The 24,788-nt window shown below is 44.4% G+C and overlaps 1 protein-coding gene and 1 pseudogene across 1 annotated transcript; both read left to right on the forward strand.

Annotated features, from left to right (window-relative positions):
- Positions 1-3,443: 3,443 nt before the first annotated feature.
- LOC110341893 lies at positions 3,444-3,952 on the forward strand (annotated as a pseudogene).
- Positions 3,953-7,291: 3,339 nt separating this feature from the next.
- LOC101829351 (RNA-binding protein EWS-like) lies at positions 7,292-24,032 on the forward strand. Its single transcript, XM_040729573.1, has 2 exons — positions 7,292-7,322; positions 21,792-24,032. The coding sequence occupies exon 2, from the start codon at positions 21,931-21,933 to the stop codon at positions 23,860-23,862; it is 1,932 nt and encodes a 643-aa protein (XP_040585507.1). The 5' UTR covers positions 7,292-7,322; positions 21,792-21,930; the 3' UTR covers positions 23,863-24,032.
- The last annotated feature ends 756 nt before the right edge of the window (positions 24,033-24,788 follow it).

Raw genomic sequence — 24,788 nt, forward strand, 5'->3', positions numbered from 1 at the left:
TATATCTGGGTAAATGCAGTAAGCAATAGCCAGACCATGGCCTAAATGTTATTGTCTTAAAATTTCCTTTATCAAACAAATTGATCCATTATTTTCTAATTTGGCCTCATTCAAGTTTTCTTGAGATGGGATGAATGTAACCAGATTCTTTCAGGTTATAATTGCCCTCAAGCCTAATTCCCAACTTCTTACTCTCTTCTGAAACTTCCTGAGAATACTATTTCCCACCCCCCTTTCTACTGGCATTTTGATCCTATTGGCATCACATATGAAGCTCTGTTGAGAGCACCCTAAGGCTTCTCCAGTCCACATTCTTTCCACAAACTAACCCTGAAGGCCTAACTACCACATGGATAATCACAACACTAATTCTACTTCTCCGTATTTTCTGGACTACTTGCTTGGCAAATTACTCTGACCAATACTTTAAAATAAGCAACTTAATAGAGGAGAGGCTTATTTTGAGTGATGGTTTGAAGGATACTGTCTATCGTGGCAGGGAAGGCGTGGTGGCTGGTATCTTTGGAACAGTGGGAGCTTCTTGCTTTTGCTAGCTCACATCTCTGCAGATCAGGAAGCAAAGCGCTAAAAGGAAGCCAGGGTAAGCTAGAAAACCTCAAATGCCTGACCCCAGGGTAGTCCTACTCACACAGGTTCCAGAACCTTCCAAGATACTGCCTCCAGCTACAAACCAACTAGTGAAACATGTGTGCCTATGGGAGCACTTCATATTCAAACCATAATACCCTTTGACAAGCTCTTCTTTTAGGCAGAGTCAGATCCCTGCCTCAGTCCTTCTCCCTTTCTTGGATCCAGTCAAGCCTCTGTTTGGGGTGTCAACATTTTCTCTTATGAATATCAGCACTGTGGACCTGACTATGAACAACATTCTATTTAATGGCTTATGAGTGAAGTGTGGTGTAGAGGACCTTCAGAGCAAAGAAATGTTTAGTTTATCATCAGCCACTAGTGTCTATGGAATTCTATTCCCTACAGGTCTGGAGGCCCTGGGACAAAGAATCCCTGAGAGTAGGCAGCTAGGAGTTGCTGGATCTGGGCATTAAGTGTGTTGAAATAAAACTGAAACTTTCTTAATTGCTTACATTTATATTGATAGCAGTTTACAAAACACTTTCACCACAAATTCTTACTCATTTTCGCAACCACTCCAGGAAGCAGATTTCATCCTCATCTTGACAGATGAGAAAGCTGACACTCAAAGAGGTTAAGCGACTTTGCTCTAACAAGCAAAGAGCAAGCCAAAGAGTCAAATGCAGGCCTTCCAGTTCTCTGTGGGAACTCCCAGGTGGGACTCTGTGCATTCTGTCTGTTTTCCTCAGCTGAGCGGTGCAGTGGGTGGAAATTTCCTCATATTAGTAGTCTGTTTGCATTGCTGTAAGTGGGAGGTGTGGGTAGTACAGCTCATACATGTCCTGCTCCAAGAGTACCTGTGGCCTCTCCATGAGGATGACCAGATCTCTGAGTTCCTTCAACTGTGTGTGGTGCTAGTGGCATTCACTGGAGAGCAGCTGGGTCATAGGCAGAGTCAGCACACTGGGCTCTGGAGTTGGACAACTCAGCAAGATGCCCAAGTTCACTGAGCCTCAGCTCGGTGTTCTCGTCTGTCTAATGGAGGCCATCAGAGGACTAAATGAGAAAACTCTTTGTAAAATATTTACTGCAGTGTCCTCAGTTGTTATTGCCATTCACACAAGCAAGCTCTAGTCCACAGTGACCATCCCCAGTAACAAGTAAACTGGGCACTAGCTGATCTTATGTGTTTTGTGCTTCATGTGCAGCTAACTTACTCAAAGTTGGATGTCTTTAATCTTATAGATTAGAATTTACAGAGTGCTTAAAACATTCATTCAATGAGTTTTTTCAACACATAGGCACAAAAGAAATTTACAAAAGGAAATTTAGTCATAAAAATATTTTCGTCTGTGTGGTTTTTTTTTTGAACTCAGAGATCTGTCTGCCCCTGCCTCCTAAGTTCTGGGATTAAAGATGTGATGCGTACCACCATGCCCAGTTCACCTATTTTATTTTTATATCAGATATATGCATATATGCATAAATATAAGATATATGTCTATATATGTATATGTTGCATGTTTATATATACACATGAGTCTATATGTATGTATTCATAGACATACAAGTATATGTTAATATTTATATTCATGAATTTGACATTATATATATAAAACATTTCAGTAAAAATTTTTATGACTTTATAAAACTATATATATATGTGTTCTAAAGTTTTAACCTTAAAATCTACTGAAATACATTAACTAATAATCTGAAAAGACTAAATAAGATGTTTCTCTGTTAAAGATATTTAGGAATATTTAAGAAATGGCAATGTCTCTATTTTCATCTTTTCCTTGTGTTTTCTGAGGGAAAATAGAGGTGAGATAGTTTTCTATAGTATGCCTCAAGTGAACTCTGAAAGCGAACTACATTTGCTTGTAATGACACATTGAAGATCACCTTTTTTAATAAACCTGATTAATGATTAAGTGTGAATAAAATAGAGATGTGAGTAATCAGGCAGAATTTATGTCATCCTAAAGCTGGAATAAAAATCCATGGTATGGATAACTGCTTTTGGGGGCTTGGCCAAGTTCTTAAATCAGAGGCTGGGCATAATGGCTGCACTCAGGATACAGCATCCAGTCACACAGAAAAAAGCCTATTAAAAATTAACAAGATAGTTTTTGAGATGATTTTAAGCCTTATGAATTGGCAAATGGCAATGACTAGTTGATCAGGTGACTGGTTTGATTCTTAATAGCCAATTGTAAAGGAAATGGACCACAACAGCTTTCAGGCTCTGGTGGCCATCAACACAGAGATGGAGGCTTAGGGGATACATCCCAATGTAAGGATCCGCAGCACTACAGGAAGCAAACACAAAAATCTGTCTGATTTCTCATCTGCACTGAGTATTTTCTACCATATCAAGATTAAGTCTGGCACTAGGAGGAGGGGTTTATACTAGAGTGGGTCTTAGGGTTGGAGACAATAGGGTAAGAATCGCTGGTTTAATCATTCCTGGAGAGCTTAATGCTTTGTTTTTGTTTTCTTATACCATTGTATTAATCATTGTTTTCCCTAGTCCCCTGTATTCCCTGATATTTTTTAAATGTTGGGGTCTGGCCCAACTTATAGGGACTGGCATATCCCAACTGCTTCCTTGGTAAAGCTCTTATATTCTATACCATGGCCCCTTCATCCCAGAGTCACAAGTCAGGCAACTAGCAAGAACCTCTATTCACTGAAATTGCTCAAACTGGTCAAACCTAAACCTGTTCATTTTGCCTCAGCCATTCCTTTCTCTAGAAATCACTATAAAAAGCCTCTGGCTTCAGAGCCACAGCTGCCAGCCCCTCCAACATCTTCCTGGCAACAGGGAAGTCCCACCCACTTAAAGTAAGATGTCTGGCAAACCAACTAAGGCCAAAGCCACCAAAACCTGTGACCTCAGTGGGCTATGTCCAATGTTGTCACAATGTTTGACCAGCCCAAGTTTAAGAAGGACTTCAACATGATTGAACAGAACTGTGGCAGCCTCATTGACAAGGAGGACCTAAATGACATGATGGCCTCTCCAGGGAAGAACCCAATGGATGAGTACCTAGAGGGCATGATTAGTGAGGCACTAGGGCTTCTCAACTTCACCCTATTCCTCACTCTGTTCATGGAAAAACTGAACAGCACATATACCTGAAACACCTTCACCTGTTTCGGTGAGGAGGCCTCACCTTTCACCCATAAGGGCCATCCTAAAAGAGCTACTCTGCTTGGCACCATGGTCACCAACTTCCCAGATGAGGGACTGGACAAGACTTACTATAAGGCACCCATTGATAAGAAAGGCAAGTTCAACTACACAGAGTTTACCCACATCCTCTAAAATGGAACCAAGGAAAAAGAAGACAGCTAGGCAATTTTTAGCCTTCCCAGTGCTCGGGGACCATCCCAGTTACCTCCACAACACTCACATACTCACCTGTGCTAGCTCTGTGTCATAGCCACAGCCATCCCCATTAAGGGCTGGGGTTTCAGTTCCCACGGCAGCAAATGAGCTCAAGACTCACAGGGTATATGCAGCAGTTGAAGCAGGAATTCCCAACACTAGGAAGAATCTATGCCACTCACAACAAAGGATCATTGTCTGGGAACCAAAGGAGGGACCAGCAGGTACCAAGGGAAAGACCCTGAAGATGTGGGGCCTTAGTCTGCCGTGCCTGCTGTGCAGCCTGTGTCCGAGAATGTGCGGAGGGTGTTGGGACTGATGACACAGAGACCAGTTGGCGGCTTCCAGAAGGCTCCTCAAGAAGGCTCTCATTTATTCCTACCCTGGCTGGTTATATATACCCTGACACCAGAAGCAGCAGTGGGTGGGTCAGAAAGAGGCGGTTAGTCTTTGGAAAGGGTCAAGGTCAGGGTGTTCCCATGGGGCAGCCCTTATGCTCAGGATTGGAAAAGTTCAAGGTCAGGGTGTTTCTGTGGGCCAGCCCTTATCAGGAACTTATTGCCCCAGGCACTGTATTGTTTTTAGTAAACATGTTTTTAGTAAACATTGCCTTATAGCTTTCTGCTCCCAGGCTGATGGGGAAGTGGGCTTCCAGCCAAGGTCTGTTGTTCCCACAATTCCCCCTTTTTTATTTTCTAATGAGGCACTCCTGTCTTAGGTCAAGTAGGGTCACCCTCCCTTACCTGTCTTTTGGGGACCTGGCGACCCCTTGCTTTAGGCGGGACTTCTCTTCCCCACAGGTTGTCTGTCATCAGAGAACCTCATCCTTGAATCATCTGTAACCAGACTTCATGGCTACTGGGATTGCCATGGGCTAAGCTGAGCAATACTTGGTGATGGATCTGTTGCCTATGGAACAAGGCACGTTTGAACTTGGCATAAAGCCAGAATGCCTACCGCCACTGCCACCATTCCAAGGACCCCCATTGACATATCGACATACCCATCCTCCAATCTGGGCCATAACATTGTACCAGCCTTCCTCTGTTATAAGGGTAACCCGCATGTGATTTACAGTTACCATTTGATGGTCAAAACAGTGATAAAGTTTACAATCGTTCCAAGATCCACTCAGGAGAGCATATAGAAAGTGAACTTGCACAGATACATTAGGTACACTCATTGATGTTACACATGTAGCATGATAAAAAATATGAACAAGAGGCTTGTTGTACTAACCACAGAGCACCAATTTGCTCCTGTGGTGATGCAGTTTGTTAATTTAATGTCAGCAGCCTCAGCTGAATATGCGACTTGAGCCAAAGTCTCCTTTTTGTCACATTAGGACAAGTTGCATTTCTCCAGAAAAATACACCGTCATAGGCGCGATTCTAGAAACAGGATACCCTAAGGCTGATATTTTAAGTGGCAAAGTCCTGTTCAAATACTGAAAAGGGGCTTTTGCCACTCATCAGGGTCCATACCAGTGTCCAATTGTTTTAAATGGGTCCTTTTTTCCCCAAAGGGAAAAACTGGCAAAATGAATTCTGCTGTTTCAAGGTGTGTCAAGGACAGACTTTTAATCTTCCAGTTCTTTGTTGGCTTCGGGATGAAAACTCACAGGTCTGGGAGGTTGATGCAGCAGACCTGTTGAGAAACTGGAAATCTTGAACTGACTGTATTCTTTCTTTCTTTGATGACATCAAGGGTCAGGAACACTGATTTAGGAGATCTCACTCCAAACCGGCTTAGGTAGGCTCCCACGGTCTCAGGTCCATTTTTTCTCTGCTCCATGCATCTCACCAAATGTTCTGACAGCTGCCGAACTTTATTCTTTTCCTGCAACAAAACACAAACATGCCCTCAACTCCAAATTAGGATCTTCTCCACTGTCTAGTACATGTATGTCTCCATTTGACCCGAGCAAGTCGCTCAAGTTCCATCATGCCAGAATCTGTCTGAAGCAGATAGCTCACTGGCATTCACTGGCATTCACATTTTAAAAACATTTTTGAGGAGTGATTTGATGAGTCATGTGGGAACTGGGGACATTACTCCCCCCACTTTTTTAAACTGCTTGCAAACATCTGCTGATGCTGGACTATAACAGTAGAAGGATTTGTCTACCCTCCTTAGTTAACTATCTAGGTGAATTGGGATCACTATCTAGATTATTAGTAGATGCCCTTTAAAAAGGACATATCCATTAAGTATTTCCCAAAAAATTTCTGAAAAATCACTCAAAGATTGTAAACTATACTGTGTCCCGAATAACTTTTGAAAACTATTTGAAGTCTATGAGCAATCTTTTCCAATCTAACCGGTAGAGCTCTCACTAGCTGACAAGGCCTCATTTGCATCTACACAGACACCTTTGGAGATGGGGCCTGACCAAGTGGCAGTTGCCTGAAAAAATCGACTGGCTCTGAAGACTTAAATCTTTTAACTTTTCTGTTAAGACATTAACTGACTGGCTGGATGTTCCTTTTGGCTATATCTAAAGCAATTTAGGTAGCTTTTTAACTATTTTTGAAGGGATTTAAGTATCCTTTTAATCATAGAAGCAGTTCACACTCACGCATTCACAATCACATTTCATACATACTGGTGTGGCCACACCATACATTCAAACATACATACATCTTTCGGTCATCCTTTTTCCCTAGGTCATGATTAATCTGTTGAAATGAAACTTCCTTAATTAAAATCTATGTAATAGAATAACTCCAGCCAATTCTTGAAGAAAAAAGGTTAAAAAAGTCCTATATGCCCCTCATCATTCCTCCATTTGAGCTACAGTCAGGGGCTACAGCCATACCTACTCCTTGTAATTCTGTAGATGCAAGGTGGAGAGGCCAGGGTTTTGGCCAAAAGTTTTTAGAGATGACTTACAACATTGACCTTAAATGCAAACAAACTTTTCCATTCCATATTCCTTTGTCTTTTCCTTTTTATTTACTTAATACCAGTACCTCGTTTACTGTAGGAGGAAGTCTGATGCCGCCATTAAACATGTGACTTACTAAGTCTATGCCGCCATTAAACATGTGACTTACTAGAGGCGCCTACAGATGAGGTAATAAAAGGGCGGTTTACCACACCGCTAACCACACCCACTTTAGGCAGGACTAAAGACGTATACGGCTGGAAGTAAAGACGTATACGTACGTAGGCGGAACTACGTCACTAGCCAAGCCCACTTTTGGGCATGGCTAGGGCGTTACGGGGGAAGGCATAAAAGACCGTGCACAGGAAGTCTCGCTCTCTTTTCCTGGAGTTCGGCTTCCGGTCCAGTCGCTAGCGGAGATCTGCTGGGCTTATCGGGGTTTGGTATCTTGTGAGTAATTTTCTAAATTAAATACTTAGCTTCACTTTCCTTAATTGTGTGTCGCGTATCGTTACAGCGTCCGTAAAGCCAACAGTTTACTGTTACCAATTTTTTTTTTGATTCACCCATTTTCTTTTTTCTTTGGGTTTTTTGAGACAGAGTTTCTCTGTATTGTTTTGGACTGTCCTGGAACTCACTCTGTAGACCAGGCTGGCCTTGAACTCACAGAGATCTGCCTGCCTCTGCCTCCTGAGTGCTGGGATTAAAGGAGTGCTGGGATTAAAGGAGTGCTGGGATTAAAGGAGTGCTGGGATTAAAGGAGTGCTGGGATTAAAGGCATGCTGGGATGAAAGGAGTGCTGGCATTAAAGGTGTGTGCCACCACCGCCCAGCAATTCACCTATTTTCAATCCACCCTCCAAATGAGGATGTTCCCTCAGGCAAAAGCCTTAAGATTTACTCAATCTACCCTCCAACTGAGGGCGATCTCTCAGGTTCTGCTTTCTTTCCCGACCTTTGTGTCAGGCGAAGGCCTAGAGATTTAATCCAGGAGATATTAAATACTTTTAATAAAACAGAGATTCCCCTTTAGGAGGGGGAAACTCAGAATGTTTAGTTTCTGACTTTTTAATCTCTCATTGGCAGCAGCCACTCCCAATGTATTATTGGTGCTATAAAAAGCAATGAACAGGGAGCTGGAATGACTAACTGGCATCAAAATGGTGGGGGGGGGTTCCTCACCAGCACCCATACTTCCCTTACCTGAGTGTTCGGCGATGGTTGGACCATCTTTATCATGGTGAGCATTCCTAGTATTGGGAGTAGTATCGGGGTCGACATGCCTGATGCAATGCTGGGCCGGTACTTCCAAAACCTTGGTTGCCCCTTTGCTCTTTAATTTTTCGAGCCTCACAAGGAGCTGTAGGGGTGAGGAGTAACTGAGCAATCCCTTCCCCTGCTGGGATGGCAACAACCCCACTGGCCACTGATGTCATTATTTTAATCTCTACCTTGCTATCCTGGTCCTCAGGGAGTGCAGGATTGGACCTAGGTCCCTCTGCCTGGCCTGGGCAATTCTAACACCCGAAATGGGGATCCAGGCCGTCCCTACTGGGGTGCATGGACCATTGTCCCCAGGCACGGTTGGACTACTCTTGAGATGGTCCAGTACTATCCTTTGAGGCATCCAGGTACACCCTGCATTCCCTGAGGTGGCTCTAAGGAGGTCTGAGATATGAAGGGGTTGCTCTGGGGGGAGAAAATGAATCCTGCCACTGCCTGGAGCAGGGGTCATTGCCCTGTACACGTTGGTTTTTGGGGCCCTGGAGTGGGGCCCTCTTCCAGTTTCCTTGGTTATTATTAGCAGGAAGGAAATTGCCCTCCCAGTCGGTTTTAGAGTGGCAGTCATTGGCCCAATGATATCCCCTTCGGCAACAGGGGCATAAACCAGGTCTCTTGAGACCAGTAGTACTATTTTGAGGGCTCCCCCCCCAGAAGTGTCCCTCCCTCCCACAGCTGAAACATGTTTTTCTCCCTCCCTGATTAAGTCTTTCTTTCCCCACTTGGAGGCAAATAGCAGCAGCTAACACTTGGCCCTGGATGAAGTTACCATCAATGTCCCTACAGATCCGGATGTAGTCATTTAGACTTTTACTGTGATAGGGGCGAAGGGCTTCCTTACAATATTTATTTGTATTTTCGAAAGCCATCTTCTTGATGACTGGCATCGCAGGCCCAATGCCCCCAAATATTCTTTCTGCTACCTGACTGAGGTGGTCTATGAAGTCTTGAAAAGGTTTGGAGGGTCCTTGAAGGACTTTGGACAGGTGGTCCCCTCCTTCCTTGGAAGGCAATGTTTTCCAAGCACCTTGGGCTGCTGCTGCCACTTGGGCAAAGACTGTGATGTCATATCGCATTTGTCGTTGAATGGTGGCATATTGACCACTCCCAGTAAGCATCTCCAAATTTATCTGGGGCTGTCCAGCCTGTGTATTTCTTTGGGCTGTCTGGTGCATTTTTATTGAAACTCACCCCTCCAAATAAAATAATCTCCTCCAGATAGAGCCGCTCGGCAAAGCTGCTGCCAGTCACTAGGTTTCAAGTTAAGAGATGCAAAAGATTCCATTAAGGAAAGTGTAAAGGGAGCTTGCACTCCATAATTTAGAGTTGCCTCTTTAAGTTGTTTTATGTCTTTGAAACTTAAAGGGTCATGACACTGAATGACCTTCCCGGAATTGTTCGGTTCTGGAGCTTCCATTAAAAGGTCCACCACTGGGCAGTATTGGAACCCTCCTTTGGGTCTTCCCTCAAGGTCCAAGAAGGATTGGGTCATATCATAGGAGGAGTCCCTTTTTTCAGAGTATGGAGGAGGGTTTTTCTCCATGTCCTGTCTTTTATTAATTCGAGTCTTTTTTAGTGATTTTTAAGGGCCATGATCTCAGCAAGTAACTGTTCCTTTTCAGACTCTGAGAGTCTGAGCTACTTCCATTTTCCAGGTCTGACAGAGAAGGATATAACCGATTCTGAACAGAGTTCTTTTTGGGTCGCGCCCCGAGATCTCTACCAGCTTTTTTGTTGTTGTTGTTGTTGTTGCTAAGAGACTCCTCCTCCTCCTCACTAACAATGGAGTCTCTAGTTTCAGGCAGGGTCTCTTCAGATGATTGATCCTCACTCTCTGCCCCTGAACTCAAGGAAGTTTGAGTCTCAGTTTCTTGTAACTCTGAAAAAGCCTCTTTTGTTGCCTGAACTACCTGGAGGTGGCAAACCTTATTTGTCAAAAGTGCATCCCTCACTAATCTCCATAAAGAGAATGTGGATGGGGGCAAGGACTCAGATCCCTCTTTTCGTAAAAGTCAATGAAGATCATGGTGACCTCCTCCCAATCTGGGATATTTAAGCTTCCCCCAGTAACGAACCATGGACTCACTTGTTCGATCGATTTTATAAAGCCTTCTAGGGTTTTAGCCTTGATTGTAGTCCCCTGTCCTTCAAGTAACTTTTTTACTTGATACTGTAATTCAAGCTTCCCGGAACTATTCCCCATCATTTCTTTTCTTATCCTCCTCAATCTGTCCCTGGCCAGAAAAAGGGAAAACCCCATCCACTTACCTCGCTTTCACGATCTCAGTGGGACCTCCAATTGCTGCACCTGCTGTGCAGCCTGTGTCTGAGAATGTGTGGAGGGTGTTGGGACTGATGACACAGAGACAAGTTGGTGGCTTCCAGAAGGCTCCTCAAGAAGGCTCTCATTTATTCCTACCCTGGCTGGTTATTATATACCCTGACACCAGATGCAGTGGTGGGTGGGTCAGAAAGAAGCGGTTAGTCTTTGGAAAAGGTCGAGGTCAGGGTGTTTCTGTGGGACAGCCCCTATCAGGAACTTATTGCCCCAGCACTGTATTGTTTTCAGTAAACATGTTTTTAGTAAACATGTTTTTAGTAAACATTGTCTTACAGCTGCCTACTCCCAGGCTGATGGGGAAGTGGGCCTCCAGCCAAGGTCTGCTGTTCCCACATTAGTCATGTCTTCACTTTCCTGGGCTACTCCCAAGAAGAAAGCACCCATGTCCTAGTACTAGATCCTGGTTCCCAGCATCTCCACAAAGACATATACATTACCATGTCCCTTTAAAGGTTGCCAATCCCTACTTATGCCTGTCTGGTCACCACATCAGACTCACCCCACCTGGGAGTGCTCAGAATGCCACACAGAAGGTGATTGTCTAAGGGGATTCAGTCCTAATAAAAGGCTGAGCACAGCAAAACAACAACAACAACAAAATCCTCTGAGTCAGCAGGGTGGAGGTGCACACTTTTAATCCCAGCACTCAGGATGCAGAGACATAGGGATCTCTGTGAGTTCAAGGCCAGCCTGGTCTACAGAGCGAGTCCAGCACAGCTGAGGCTACACAGAGAACCCCTGTCCTAAAGAACAAAAAACAAAACGAACAAATAAAAAATCCTTTGACTCACAGTGTCCTTCTTTCTCTCTAATAACATTCTTGGTGTATCATGTTTGGCTCTGGGTGGCATATCCCTCCTTTGGATCTTTTTTTTTTTTTTTTTGGTTTTTATGAGACAGGGTTTCTCTGTATTATTTTGGAGGCTGTCGGTCCAGCCCAGCCTCGAACTCAGAGATCTGCCTGCCTCTGCCTCCCGAGTGCTGGGATTAAAGGCATGCGCCACCACCGCCCGGCTCCTTTGGATCTTTTTGATGGCTATCAATTTCTGATTTTGTTTTCTCCAAAACTGAATAAAAATAAAAGCTACATTAAAAAAAAGTATACATCAAAATGCCCCAATTCTCAAACAATAAGTATGGAAATGCCATGTGTTCAGAGAAGGCAAAACTGACTTGGAACTGTACAGTAAAAAGTGTCTGGTGGCTGCCGAGATACCAGTACTTCATTCACAAGTCAGGGAACATGGACAAATGCCTGAGCAGAGACCCAGTGGTTGTTGGCATACTTGTGAAATCTTGACCTCACATTGCACCATTGGTTGCCCTGGGGCGGTGGGAAGCCCAGTCCGGGAGGCTGCTGGTAGGCAAGAAGGCCAAGGCTAGGTAGGAGGGTCTGAGAAGGACATTGCAATCAGAAAGAACAACATTTGCTTGCTAATAAACGGGGAGCAGCAGAGGAAGAATCAAATGACTCAAATGACTCAGGGTTTTCAAACTTTGAACTCATAAAAGACAGAAGGACTCTGGTAGAAGGACACTGGAAATAAGAAAAGGGCTAGAAGCAATGAGTCACAGACAGCCTTGAATCCACTCTGCAAACCCTAGAGAGAGAAGCCAGCAGGGAAGTCCTCAACAAGCATTTGTTGCGCTCCTCCCAAGAAGGATAAAGCATTAAATGAGGAAAGGGACCACCGATTGCAAGCTAACAGTCTGGGGAGAAATGTGAGTATAGGCACAATGCTCTGTCGTTGGAGAACATCACCCACACCTCCATTTCCAGCAGCTTGCTGTGCATTTCACCCTTGAGAGCACATTCCCATCTGATCGTCAACCTCACTGCTGCTGGCACCAAGATGTCACAGGAGGTTTCAGCAGACAAGTCAGCCAGTGTTGGTTCTAACCTACCTAGGAATCCCTGTGTACACATTTCCCCTTAAGTTCACAGATGTGTGTTGTTAAAAACCACTTCATGTACAGGACCGTGGGGGAGGGCACATATATTGGAAATCTATTCCACCATGCCTGGAGTTCAGAGAGCTTCAACTCCTATTGTCTTTAAGATAGTAGCTTAATGGCTACAGGAAGCCATGGATTCGGTAGTGAATGGCTCCTATCTAAATAACAATAGACATAGGCCCTGGAGAGTTTACACTCACCCTGGAGGTTAGGTGATTTGTGCAGCTAAGTAGCACCTGACGTGTTAAATGGCAGCTGTGGAGTGTCTTTAGGATTAAGGGATGTAATTGCTATTTGCTCTTTATACATGATAATAGAAGTCTTCTGCCTCTGGGTGTTGGTGGTACAAGCCTTTAATCCCAGCACTCAGGAGGCAGAGGCAGGTGGATCTCTGTGAGTTTGAGGCCAGCCTGGTCTACAGAGCAGCCTCCAAAACAATACAGAGAAACCCTGTCTCAAAAAAAACAAAACAAAAAAGAAGGAGGAGGAGGAGGAGGAGGAGGAGGAGGAGGAGGAGGAGGAGGAGAAGAAGAAGAAGAAGAAGAAGAAGAAGAAGAAGAAGAAGAAGAAGAAGAAGAAGAAGAAGAAGAAGAAGAAGAAGAAGAAGAAGTCTCCTGCCATTGTCCCTACCTTTGGTTGGTTAGTTAAGATGAGGTATGAATAAACAGAGGTCCATTCAGTATGGACTGAAACCACCCTCCTGACATTATCTGATGTCTCTGGCTTTCCTTCCATGTCTATAGCTAGCCTTCCCTCATTTCCCTATTCAGGAATGGACCAGGGCTGCTCAGCTGGTCCCGAAGACACCTGCCCGCGACACAGGACCAGTGTTTGTGAGCTTCCAGCACATAAAGAAAAAAGCAACTGCAGCTGTTACTCGTTCCTGGTATCCAGGTCAAATCGCCCTTTCACCGGGCTCCAAGGACTCTCCTTATTTACATGATGCACTGGGATTACTTCCTTTCTGTCTACTAGATAATTTCATTTCTGCTCCTTCTTTGACACAAAGTCTGGTAGTCACAGGTCAATAGGAAAACAGTAGATTGGGCACAAAAAGAAGTGTATTTGTGGGCAAATACACAGTGCACACTTACAACGTGCTTGGGACTTTCCCCACCAGCATCTGCCTCTACCCTCTGAAGCTGGAGGCCAGCATCTGTGCTTCTGTGGGAATAGCTGTGGGTATTTTCTTGATTGGCCTAAGTGCTTTAAGCAGTTCCATCTAGCTCCTCTCATTAGGGCTGAATTTAGGTAGATTAGAGATAGGGGGAGGCAGGGAAGCCAAACGGAAGGTAAAAGGTTTTCATCACTTAATAATGTCAATTTTATCATCACTTACAATAACTTCCATTAGGGTAATAAGGCATTAAGTATATGTTGATTGCAAATAAGCTAGTTACATTTGATAATTGTAAGGAGACCGATTTTTTTCTTCCTATTTGAGTTGTAATTTCAATCCATCTCTACTTCCTAAAAACAGGGCATATCAAAGGAAGGTGGTGCATATGCTATAGAGACAGAAAATGAGATTTTTGGAGCTATTTGGCAAGTGACTGATTGCACGATGGAAATAAATGGAGAATTCATCTTCAGAAATGAAGGATATAAATGGCTCACTCTTAGCTGATTTGTTCTCGCCTCCTCTCCCTCAGGGTCAAATTAATATGTTTCGTACTGATAAGCCAATTTAAGCCTCTGAGGATGTTGATGCTACATGCCATTGCACAGTTCTAGGAGCTCCCTTGAATACCTGGTCTCCACCAAAATTAAGCATAAGCTACCAGTCTCTGCATTTTATGAATGTCCATAGCTGTCAAGTGCTGGTTTAAGGAATAGGGAGTCTTTTGTGACACGATATTGTCATTTAGGACTGCTACAAAAGTACAAAAAAGTACAACTGGTCAGCTCTCCAGTGGCTGCCACTGCTCAGTAGGAGTGATATAGCCTCTGCTACAAGCAAGGTACACCTGTACTATCAGTCCATATGGACCTAATTCAAATGATTTGTTTCCCATTTGATAAAATACAACCCTAGTTGATCTGAAGTTCCTAAAACTATAAATGTCTGGATCCCCTGAATAGAAAGTGGGCTCTCAGAGATGGCTCCATTTGGATTTCTGGAGTGGGAGGTCATTTGTTTTCAGGCACAGACACTTCTCATCTGTTTCTTACCAATATATTCACATGTGTTTGGCTTGGAAAGAATAAAAAAAAAAACCACAAATTCCAATCTAAAAAGCGGTGATAACTTTTCATTGCATTCTGTTTTCAACTACAGTAGTTCTTGTTGTCCATGGTTTTGCTTTCAAACGTTCCAGTCAACCTGTGGTCAACAGCAACTGGAAAGTGGTCAATGGAAAACCCAGGAAGAAATGATTAGCAAGTTTTTAGACACATGTTTGTTCTGGGTAGGGTGATGAAATCTTGCACTGTATTGTCCTATTCTGCCAGAGTACAAACCTGGGTCTTTATTATAAGGATGTGACAGTCAGCATCACATCTGGCAAGACAGGGCTGATTTGAAGGACTTGCCAAGCTCACTGCATCGTCATAGGCTCTGCTCAACTACCACCAGGTCAACATGCAGAACTGCCCAAGACAGCCCAAAGCACAGGTACACTTGAATGCAGGCAGGGACACCAGTTCCATCACAATTATTTCTGAGAATCCCAAGGGCCACCTGCCTGCCAATTGCACTTGGAAACATCTCTCAAGTTGCTGTAGCTTCCTTGCTACAAGTATGACATAATGAGAATAAGTTCTGACTCCCTGCGAGTTTCCAGAGGTCAAGCAAAAACTTAGCATATGTCAAATTCTAACATTCCCAATGACCCAATGATATATCAAGTCCCACAGACACTGTTTCTGTGTGTGTGGAGTTTATCTGGATCAAGGTCAAGGAAGTGGAGATCCAGAAGAATTTAGACCAAGAAATTCTAGAAACTCCTTAATATGAGAGGCTTTCTTCAATTCAATCTTCTCATTTGCATAAAATAAGTAAATGTGTGCATCCTTTCTAAAGAATTCCAGAGACCTGGTAGAAACGAGGTTTATGCATTACTGGTGAGAGTGATTCTGCATTGAAAAGGATTCTTGCTATTATCTTCTGTCCGTTCAGACTGCAGGTTTTGTTTTAAGATCTATAATCAGGGGCTGGAGAGATTGGCTCAGTGACTGAGAGCACTGGCTGGCTACTCTTCCAGAGGACCTGGGTTCAATTCTCAGCAAACACATGCCCGCTCACAACTGTTGTAACTCCAGTCCCAGTGGATCTAGAATTCTCTTCCGGCCTCTATCAGCACCAGACATGCACATGGTGCATAAACACACATGCAGGTATAACACTCATATGCATACAAAAGTCTGAGTAGTGCTCTTGCAAAGGACTGGAGCACCTAGCTTGTGGTTCACAACTGCCTGTAACACCAGCTCCAGGAATCTTATACTCTCTTTGGCCTCCACGGGCACTGCACACACCTGTACACTTAACTAAACATTAAGAAGCTGCTTGGCAGCCGGATGGTGGTGGCGGTAGCACACGCCTTTAATCCCAGCACTTGGGAGGCAGAGAAAAGTGGATCTCTGTGAGTTTGAGGCCAGCCTGGTCTACAGAGCTAGTTCCAGGACAGCCAACGCTACACAAAGAAACCCTGACTTGAAAAAACAAAACCAAAAAAGTTACTTGGCTTCACTAAATGGAAACCAAATCAAATTGGTTTTGGTGGTGGCGCTGACAGTGGTGTGTGCACCGCTCCATTTTATCTTTGGAAGCTGGAAGCGTAGGGCAGTCATCGGCCCATCTTCTCTTTGGGTTATTGAGTGTCTTTGCTAGGTGCCATGTGGAGCAGGGCTCAAATATACAGCACAGGCCCCGTAGATCCAACACTGGCAGTCTTTATATTAACAAGAACAGAGTTCTAATTATTCTAAATACTGCCAAAATTAGGCCCAACTGTTCAATTTTCCACGTGTTCTTCTTAATTAGAAATGAAATGAAAGAGAAAATGAAACCATCAAAATTACATAAATAAAAGCAGATGGAATCCAGTTTGGGGAGGTCTGCTCTATAATAACATTCCCTTTAATAAAACCCATTGGTTAATTTGATTGATAAAAGCAGCGTTGAAATTAAATAAGAATTAACATACACTTGGGTAAATATTTGTAGCTTTCTTCATGGGTTGCCATGATAAAGGTAATTTAGCTTAAAAGCAGCCATCATCTCTCTTCATAACTGAGAAAGCATTACTAATTGTGTGTGTTAATATGGTACAATATGGGATTGAATAGAGATTTTATCTTAATAACATCTCCATTAAATTAAAGACAGTGTTGTATGACAAGACAGATAAGTCTGTTTATTCCAAATGAGCAGAGCAAAAGAACAACCATGGAGAGATGCTGGAACTAACATTTGGGCATCCCAGCAAACAAGGGCATTTATCACTACTGTTGTAAGCAAGGGCTTGGGGGAGGAGGACAATCCAGCTTCATTGTCAAAAGTGATACTTTAACTATGGTGTAAAAGATACTGATCTTCACCCTTCTGTGTGTGGTGGGTACTTTTGAAAAAAGATGCTGAGTCGGGAATGACCGAATTCTGTTACAATGGTATAACCATCCCTTTGGATTACCTTAGCAGCCTGTGGATACCATGGTGTGAGTACCTGGGCTCCTGCACACCGGAGTGAAAATTAAAGATTAACTACAGGAATGGTGGCACAGGGCTCCAGTGCTATGCCTAGCCCCAGAGCATCCTATCTGTCTTTTGTGTGTTTGTAATATGCCCAGCCCACCCTCCTGTTCCATGGGTGCTGTCCTCACCAGGATGGAGTGCCAGGGTTCCCCCAGAAGCAGAATGCTAGTGAGTGGAAGCCCAGCCCTAAAGGAGACAGGAATCAGGCGATAAACTCAGCTCTTTTCCCCTTGTGGGCCTGGGAAATCTCACTCTGCTTACCACAGCACTGCCACTAAACATTTGCCCTAGAGGACCAGGAGGCCATAGGAGTAGCAGCTGTTTTGCCTGCTAATTTGCTTGGTGTTTTTTTTTCCTGTTGTTTGTTTTTATTTTTATAATAACATGTCAAAAACTGTCTATTTAGAGGCAGTAGATCTGCTGTGAGCTCAAGGCCATTGAATTGATAGGCTCTCCCACATTACCTTTCTGCCTCCAGGAGTAAACACCCCAGCCACGCATGCATCTGCAGGACCCCAACATATCTCTTAGTGTTGCCTTTGAACATGCGCATACATGACACATGTGCGCGCACGTACACACACACACACAAAAGCACAGGCACGTGTACAAACACACACACACACACACACACACACATCTGATAAAAGACAGCATTATCATCAACAGCCAGAGCCAATATTTAGGACAAACCTATCATGAAAACAGTTTGAGGATCATTATAACCCTCCTCCAAAATATGCTGTCAAGAAAGTCAGTCTGCAGAAGTAGATGCCAATCCTATTTTTATACCAGCCCTACTGAATTCTTGATATCCAGCAAGGGGGTGGGGAAACTACAGCTTAACATAAAATGAGAAATGTAATAAAATCTCACTAACGACAGCTTAGTATCATAAGGAGACAGATAGGAAGCCTCTCCAGAGATCACCACATCTAGAATTGCAGAAAGATTCTGGATGTATTGGTCTGTGGGAGCATGGGGAGCTCAGGCCTGAATTTCAATGAGGTGGGAACACTTCGTAGTTTAAATGCAAGATTGCAGTATCTCTCTTTTAGGAAACACAGAGATTACACTATTCATCTACTTCATCCAGGACTGAAAATGCAACACCCCAAACCTTAGGCTTCTCCCAGAGTGTCCGATTCCAGCGAAGAACGGATGCTGCTGGTAATTTGTTTCCTGTAGAAGTACCACAATGCCATCATCTGTTCAGGGACAGAGAGGAACTGTCTTCTAAGCTGTTATCAGGAAACCAGCGTGTTAGAATAAAAGAATGATTTCCATAGTAAAGACACTGCCAACTAATGGCTCGCACATGGATTGAAATACCAATAGCTACTTCTCAGAGTCCCAGGGGTCCAACACCCTGAAACGCTGCGAGGTCAGCATGGTGCAGAACACAAAACAGGACTAGGAGAAGGTTCTGGCTGGCTCTGCATTGCAGAGATTCTGAAAGCCTCAATCTCCTTGTAGGAACAAACAGACATACACACCAAGGCACAGCTCATCTCGTTTATGTCAAATCTGACCATTTGGATGTCTGGGCTTTCCCTACCCAAGATGCCATCTTCAGTGGAGTTTCCGTAAGTCCCCTGTAAGTGACAGGTGTGTGCTTTGTACTTCGCTGCAGCTATCAGGAAACTTCACACTGGTTTCTTGTTTCTGCAGAGTCTACTCCATCAACAAAGGGCTTGTCTGTGGATTGTGGTATCTCAGCTGTTTAACCAGAACCATGGTCCTGTCAATATGATTTTAATATTAGAATGACTCCACAGTCTTCAAGGCAAAATTTGCATGATACCCTGGTTAGGGCTGGGGACTATCCAAAGCATGTCTTTGGGATGACATTCTATGGGGGGTTTATGCTGATGGGTTGTCCAAATCTTCACCATAATTACAGGCCATCTCTTCCAGTGGCCTCATTCCTCTAAAACCTAACCAACTTTTTTATATGAATCATGCATTTTGAGACAATGAATGTGTGCTTCTCTTGAAAATGCTACAAAAAATAGCGTGCTCCATTCTACCCAGCATGCCACACCTGACTTTTTAGCTCATTACACATTAGTGCAAATGAATCGTGGGCATAGACATCCAACTGCAAATTCCAAATGTTAAAAAACAGGATAGGATCCGAGCATTGGTGGCACACACCTTTAATCCCAGCACTTGGGACGCAGAGGCAGTTGGATCTCTATGAGTTTGAGGCCAACCTGGTCTACAGAGTGAGTTCCAGAACAGCCTCTAAAACAATACGGAGAAACCCTGTCTTGAAAAAAACCAAAAAAAAAAAAAAAAGATAGGAAAAAGATGGATTTACCACTGAATTGCAAGGAAGATAGAAAATCATATGCCAAATATATATTGTCATCCCCCAAATCAAGAGATCACACATCACATAAGAAATTAACATTCAAAACTGTGACTGTGTCAGTTATCTTGAAGTCAGGCTTGAGGATCATTCTTGGGGAGACTCTGGGAGGGTGGTAGGATGCTTCCTCCTTTGGTGTTTCCACAACCGTGGGGTATGTTGATACTTTGTGATCTAATAAATAAAGCTTGCCTGAAGATCAGAGTCCAGAGCTAAGACACTGATTAGCCAGAAGCCAGGCAGTAGTGACTCACACTTTTAATCCCAGCACTCAGGAGGCAGAGGCAGACAGATCTCTGAGTTCAAGGCCACTCTGGGCCACACGAGATTGAATCAGTCTAAAAGAGGATGAGATCTCACCCCTTTGATCCCAACACTTGGGATCACACGCCTTTAATCTCAGCACTAGGGAGGGGGAGATAGGAGTGACATGGCTGGGTGGATGAGAATATAAGGCGGGAGGAGACAGGGACTCGGAGCATTTAGTCTGATGATTCATAGAGACAGGATCGTCCCTGCAGTTTAAGGATTCGGAAAAGGTAAACTGTCTCTCTAGTTACTGACTGCTCTGCTTCTCTGATCTCTCAGCTTTCACCCCCTAATATCTGACTCTGGGTTTTTAATTATAAGACCAATTAGAATTTGTGCAACAGTGGGGGCATAGGCAATTCAGGGGAAGTGATGGCATTCAGGACAATAGATGTGATCAGGCAAGTGTGGCTTTGTTCTCAACGTGTCAGAATAATTGCTCCTATATATTCTTTATCTAGATTCTTAAAATATTAAAATTTTGTCACATAGACTTTCTAGCTCTCTAAGCATACTGCATAGTTTTATTTTTGCTGAGTCTCTTCAGAGCAAAAATATAGGTATAGCAATTCCCTATGTACTTCAGAATACATTTCTCATGGATAAGGACATTACTGTACAAGATACATTGAACGAAATGCAACTCCAAGTGTGAAGTGAGAGATCACTACAAATCCAGCGGCTTAAAAGACTTATCTGGTACCCTGTAGCTTGTGTTATATGAGAAATCTGAGAGTACCTGGATGAGGTCTCTACACAGGATGCACAAGGTTGGAGTCAAGTTGTCAGCTAGGGTCGAGGTCTCATCTGAAGCTTGATGGGGAGAATCCATCTTCCTGGATAGAGTTCAGTCATTACAGCTGTAAGGGAGAGGGCTTCAATTTCTTCCAGGCTGTATCCTGGAGGCTGTCTTCAGAAACTAGAGGTCACCATCAGTCTTTCCCAATGTAGGCAACCCACACATGGTAACTTGTCTTTTTAAAGCCCGCAAGGGGGTAAAGACTCTAGCTAGAAGGTACTGCTGACATATGTTATACCAGAGTCATACAGTGATGTATATGTAACCATTGACCTTCAATTGCTTTCACCATATTCTCATATTTTATTGGAGAGGAGAAAGTCATAGGTCTTGCCCATTCTTTTTTTGGGGGGGGTTGAGACAGGGTTTCTCTGTGGCTTTGGAGACTGGCCTCCCGAGTGCTGGGATTAAAGGTGTGTGCCACCATAGCCCGGCTGGTCTTGCCTGTTCTTAAAGAAAGGGTATCATACAAGACAAGGGATACCAGGAGCTGGGGATCACTGGAATTGCCTTAAGTGTCTGTCTGCCACAACACAATGGACAGAGTCCAAGGATTAAAAGACAGTCACTGTCCTTAGTATACCCAGTATCAGCTTGTCTCATGTTGGTAATATTAATTTGACCATTTGATGAAGCCAAAGGCTATCATGATTTTCATATGTTAAATTTACCAGTTTCCCTTTGTAATGATTAGGTCACAGCCAGTTCCTCGAAATTAATGATTCTTGCTTTGCCAGACTCAATTATCACCATGTTGGTGATTTTTCCAAAACCCTGTGTTACTCAGGGTTCTCTAAAGAACAGAACAGATAGAATGAATATATTTATATATTAAAATAACCAGTGTCTTCCATGTACGTATTATATTTATTAGGCTGTTTTACAAATGCTGTCTAGGTAATTCAGCATGGGTGTCTTATACTGGAGAGGCTAAGAATCTATTGTTGTTCAGTCCATGTGTCTGAATCAACAGTCCCAGTCATGTGCTAAAGTCCAGGAGGATTCCTGGGGAACTGTCAATCTTCAGTCTGCATTGGAATCCAGATGCACTTGGCTCTGATACAGGTGAAGGAATGCCTCAGGAACAGGATAGTTGAATTTGTCAGCCATATTAAGGATAAGCAGACAAAAAAGCAAAGTGTCCTTTTTCCATGTTTCATGCAGGCTGTCTCCAGAAGGTGTGGCCCAGATTTAACGTGGGTCTTCCTGCTTCAAATAACCCGATTAAGAAAATCCCTCACGGGTGCCTAGGGGGAACACGAGAGGGAGACGGACGTTGAGAGAACGAGGAGGAAGAGAGAAAATGGCGTCCACGGATTACAGCACCTACAGCCAAGCTGCAGTCCAGCAGGGCTACAGTGCTTACACCGCCCAGCCAACTCAAGGATATGCACAGACCACCCAGGCATATGGGCAACAAAGCTATGAAACCTATGGACAGTCTACTGATGTCAGCTATACCCAGGCTCAGACCACCGCCACCTATGGGCAGACAGCATATGCAGCTTCTTATAGACAGCCCCCCACTGGTTACACCACTCCAACTGCCCTCCAGGCATACAACCAGCCTGTCCAAGGATATGGCACTGGTGCTGATGACACCACTACTGCTACAGTCACCACAATCCAGGCCTCTTATGCAGTTCAGTCTGCATATGGCACCCAGCCTGCCTACCCAGCCTATGGCCAGCAGCCAGCAGCCACAGCACCTACAAGACCACAGGATGGTAACAAGCCCGCTGAGACTAGGCAACCTCAATATAGCACAGGGAATTATAACCAACCCAGTCTAGGATATGGGCAGAGTAACTACAGTTATCCCCAGGAACCTGGGAGCTACCCCACACAGCTAGTCACGGCGCCTCCATCCTATCCTCCTACCAGTTACCTCTCTTCACAGCCGACTAGTTACTATCAGAGCAGTTACTCTCAGCAGAACACCTATGGGCAGCTGAGCATCTATGGACAGCAGAGTAGCTATGGTCAACAAAGCAACTATGAACAGCAACCTCCCACTAGTTATCCCCCCCAGACTGGATCCTATAACCAGGCTCCAAGTCAGTATAGTCAACAGAGCAGCAGCTATGGGCAGCAGAGTTCATTCGGACAGGACCACCGCAGTAGCATGGGTGTTTATGGGCAGGGGTATAGAGGAATTTCCGGACCAGGAGAGAACCGGAACATGAGTGGCCCTGATAACTGGGGCAGGGGAAGAGGGAGATTTGATCGTGGAGGCACGAGCAGAGGTGGGCCAGGAGGACGACACGGTGAAATGGGCGCCGGAAAGCGAGGTGGCTTCAGTAAGCCTGGTGGACCCATGGATGAAGGACCAGATCTTGATCTAAGCCCTCCTATAGATCCTGTTGAAGACTCTAACAACAGTGCAATTTATGTGCAAGGTTTAAAAGACAATGTGACCTTGGATGATCTGGCAGACTTCTTTAAGCAATGTGGGCCTGTCAAGATGAACAAGAAAACTGGGCAACCCATGATCCACATCTACCTGGATAAGGAGACAGGAAAGCCTAAAGGTGACGCCACAGTGTCCTATGAAGATCCGCCAACTGCCAAGGCTGCCGTGGAATGCTTTGATGGAAAAGATTTTCAAGGAAGCAAACTTAATGTTTCTCTTGCTCGAAAGAAGCCTCCGATGAACAGTATGCAGGGTGGCATGCCACCTCGAGAGGGCAGAGGAGGTCCTGGTGGCCCAGGAGGTCCTGGAGGACCCATGGGCTGCATGGGAGGCCGTGGAGGAGACAGAGGAGATTTTTCTCCACGGAGACCCCGAGGCTCCCGAGGGAACCCTTCTGGAGGAGGAAATGTCCAGCACCGAGCTGGAGACTGGCAGTGTCCGGATCCGAGCTGTGGAAACCAGAACTTCGCCTGGAGAACCGAATGCAACAAGTGTAAGGCCCCTAAGCCTGAGGGCTTCCTCCCACCACCCTTCCCACTTCCGGGTGGTGATCATGGTCCAGGCGGCCCTGGTGGCATGCGGGGAGGAAGAGGTGAGCATATGGACCGTGGCGGTCCTGAAGGAATGTTCAGAGGTGGCCGAGGTGGAGATAGAGGTGGCCGTGGAATGGACCGAGATGGCTTTGGTGGAGGAAGACGAGGTGGTCCTGAGAGCCCTCCTGGACCATTGATGGAGCAGACGGGAGAAAGAGGCGAACGTGGAGGACATGGGAAAAAGGATAAAGGCAAGCACCGTCAGGAACGTAGAGACCGGCCCTACTAGAGAGACCGGCAGAGCTGCATTGACGACCCAGATTTATTTTTGAAACCAGAAATTGTTTTAAATTTATAATTCCATATTTATAATGATGGCCACAACATTATGGTTATTCCTTGTCTGTACTTTAGTATTTTCACCATTTGTGAAGAAACATTAAAACAAGTTAAATGGTAGTGTGCTGAGTTTTTCTTTTTAAATATGGCTGTTTTAAGACTTTAACAATGGGAACCCCTTGTGAGCATGCTCAGTATCATTGTGGAGAACCAAGAGGGCCTCTAACTGTAACAATGTTCATGGTTGTGATTTTTTTAAACTGTCAAAAAAAAGAAAGAGAGAAAGTAAGGAAGAAAGAAAGAAAGAAGGAAAGAAAGAAGGAAAAAGAAAATCCCTCACAGAGTGCCCAGGAGGTTGGGTTTTAGTTCACTCCAGACACATTCGGGTCGACAACCAAGGTCAGCCATCACAAACCCTACCATTGCTTAACACCACAGTCCATATGTTGTTGGCATTCTGCTGTGGGGAAAAAAAGGGCTTCCGTCTCCCATATGTTCATATATGTTTCATGTTAGTCGGGCCATGCTGCAAGACGAGGTTTAACATGAGTGTGACTACCAACGCTGAAAGCAGGGAAGAAATCCGTGCATGGTGAGAGGTCTCTGAGAATAACCAGTAGGCATGCTTGGCTCAAGAGGGACAGCACTGGGTTACAGGAGGAGCACATGCTCACACATAGTCCCCCTGCACTTTGTCATGTGCTAGTAGATTCATTCTGTTGAGAACAAGAGCAGTATGGCTATGTGTGGTGCGTCTCATACTGTGATGGAAGGGCTTGGACACCTCCTTCTCCCTGTGTGGTCTGAAATACAGAAAGCTGGGGAGTGGGGGAAGGGTGGGGGAGCATGCCAGGCCACTGGCATGGGTGGGAATAT

This window comes from Mesocricetus auratus, unplaced genomic scaffold (genome assembly GCF_017639785.1).
Source record: "Mesocricetus auratus isolate SY011 unplaced genomic scaffold, BCM_Maur_2.0 Super-Scaffold_100021, whole genome shotgun sequence".
NCBI classification, from domain to species: Eukaryota; Metazoa; Chordata; class Mammalia; order Rodentia; family Cricetidae; genus Mesocricetus; species Mesocricetus auratus.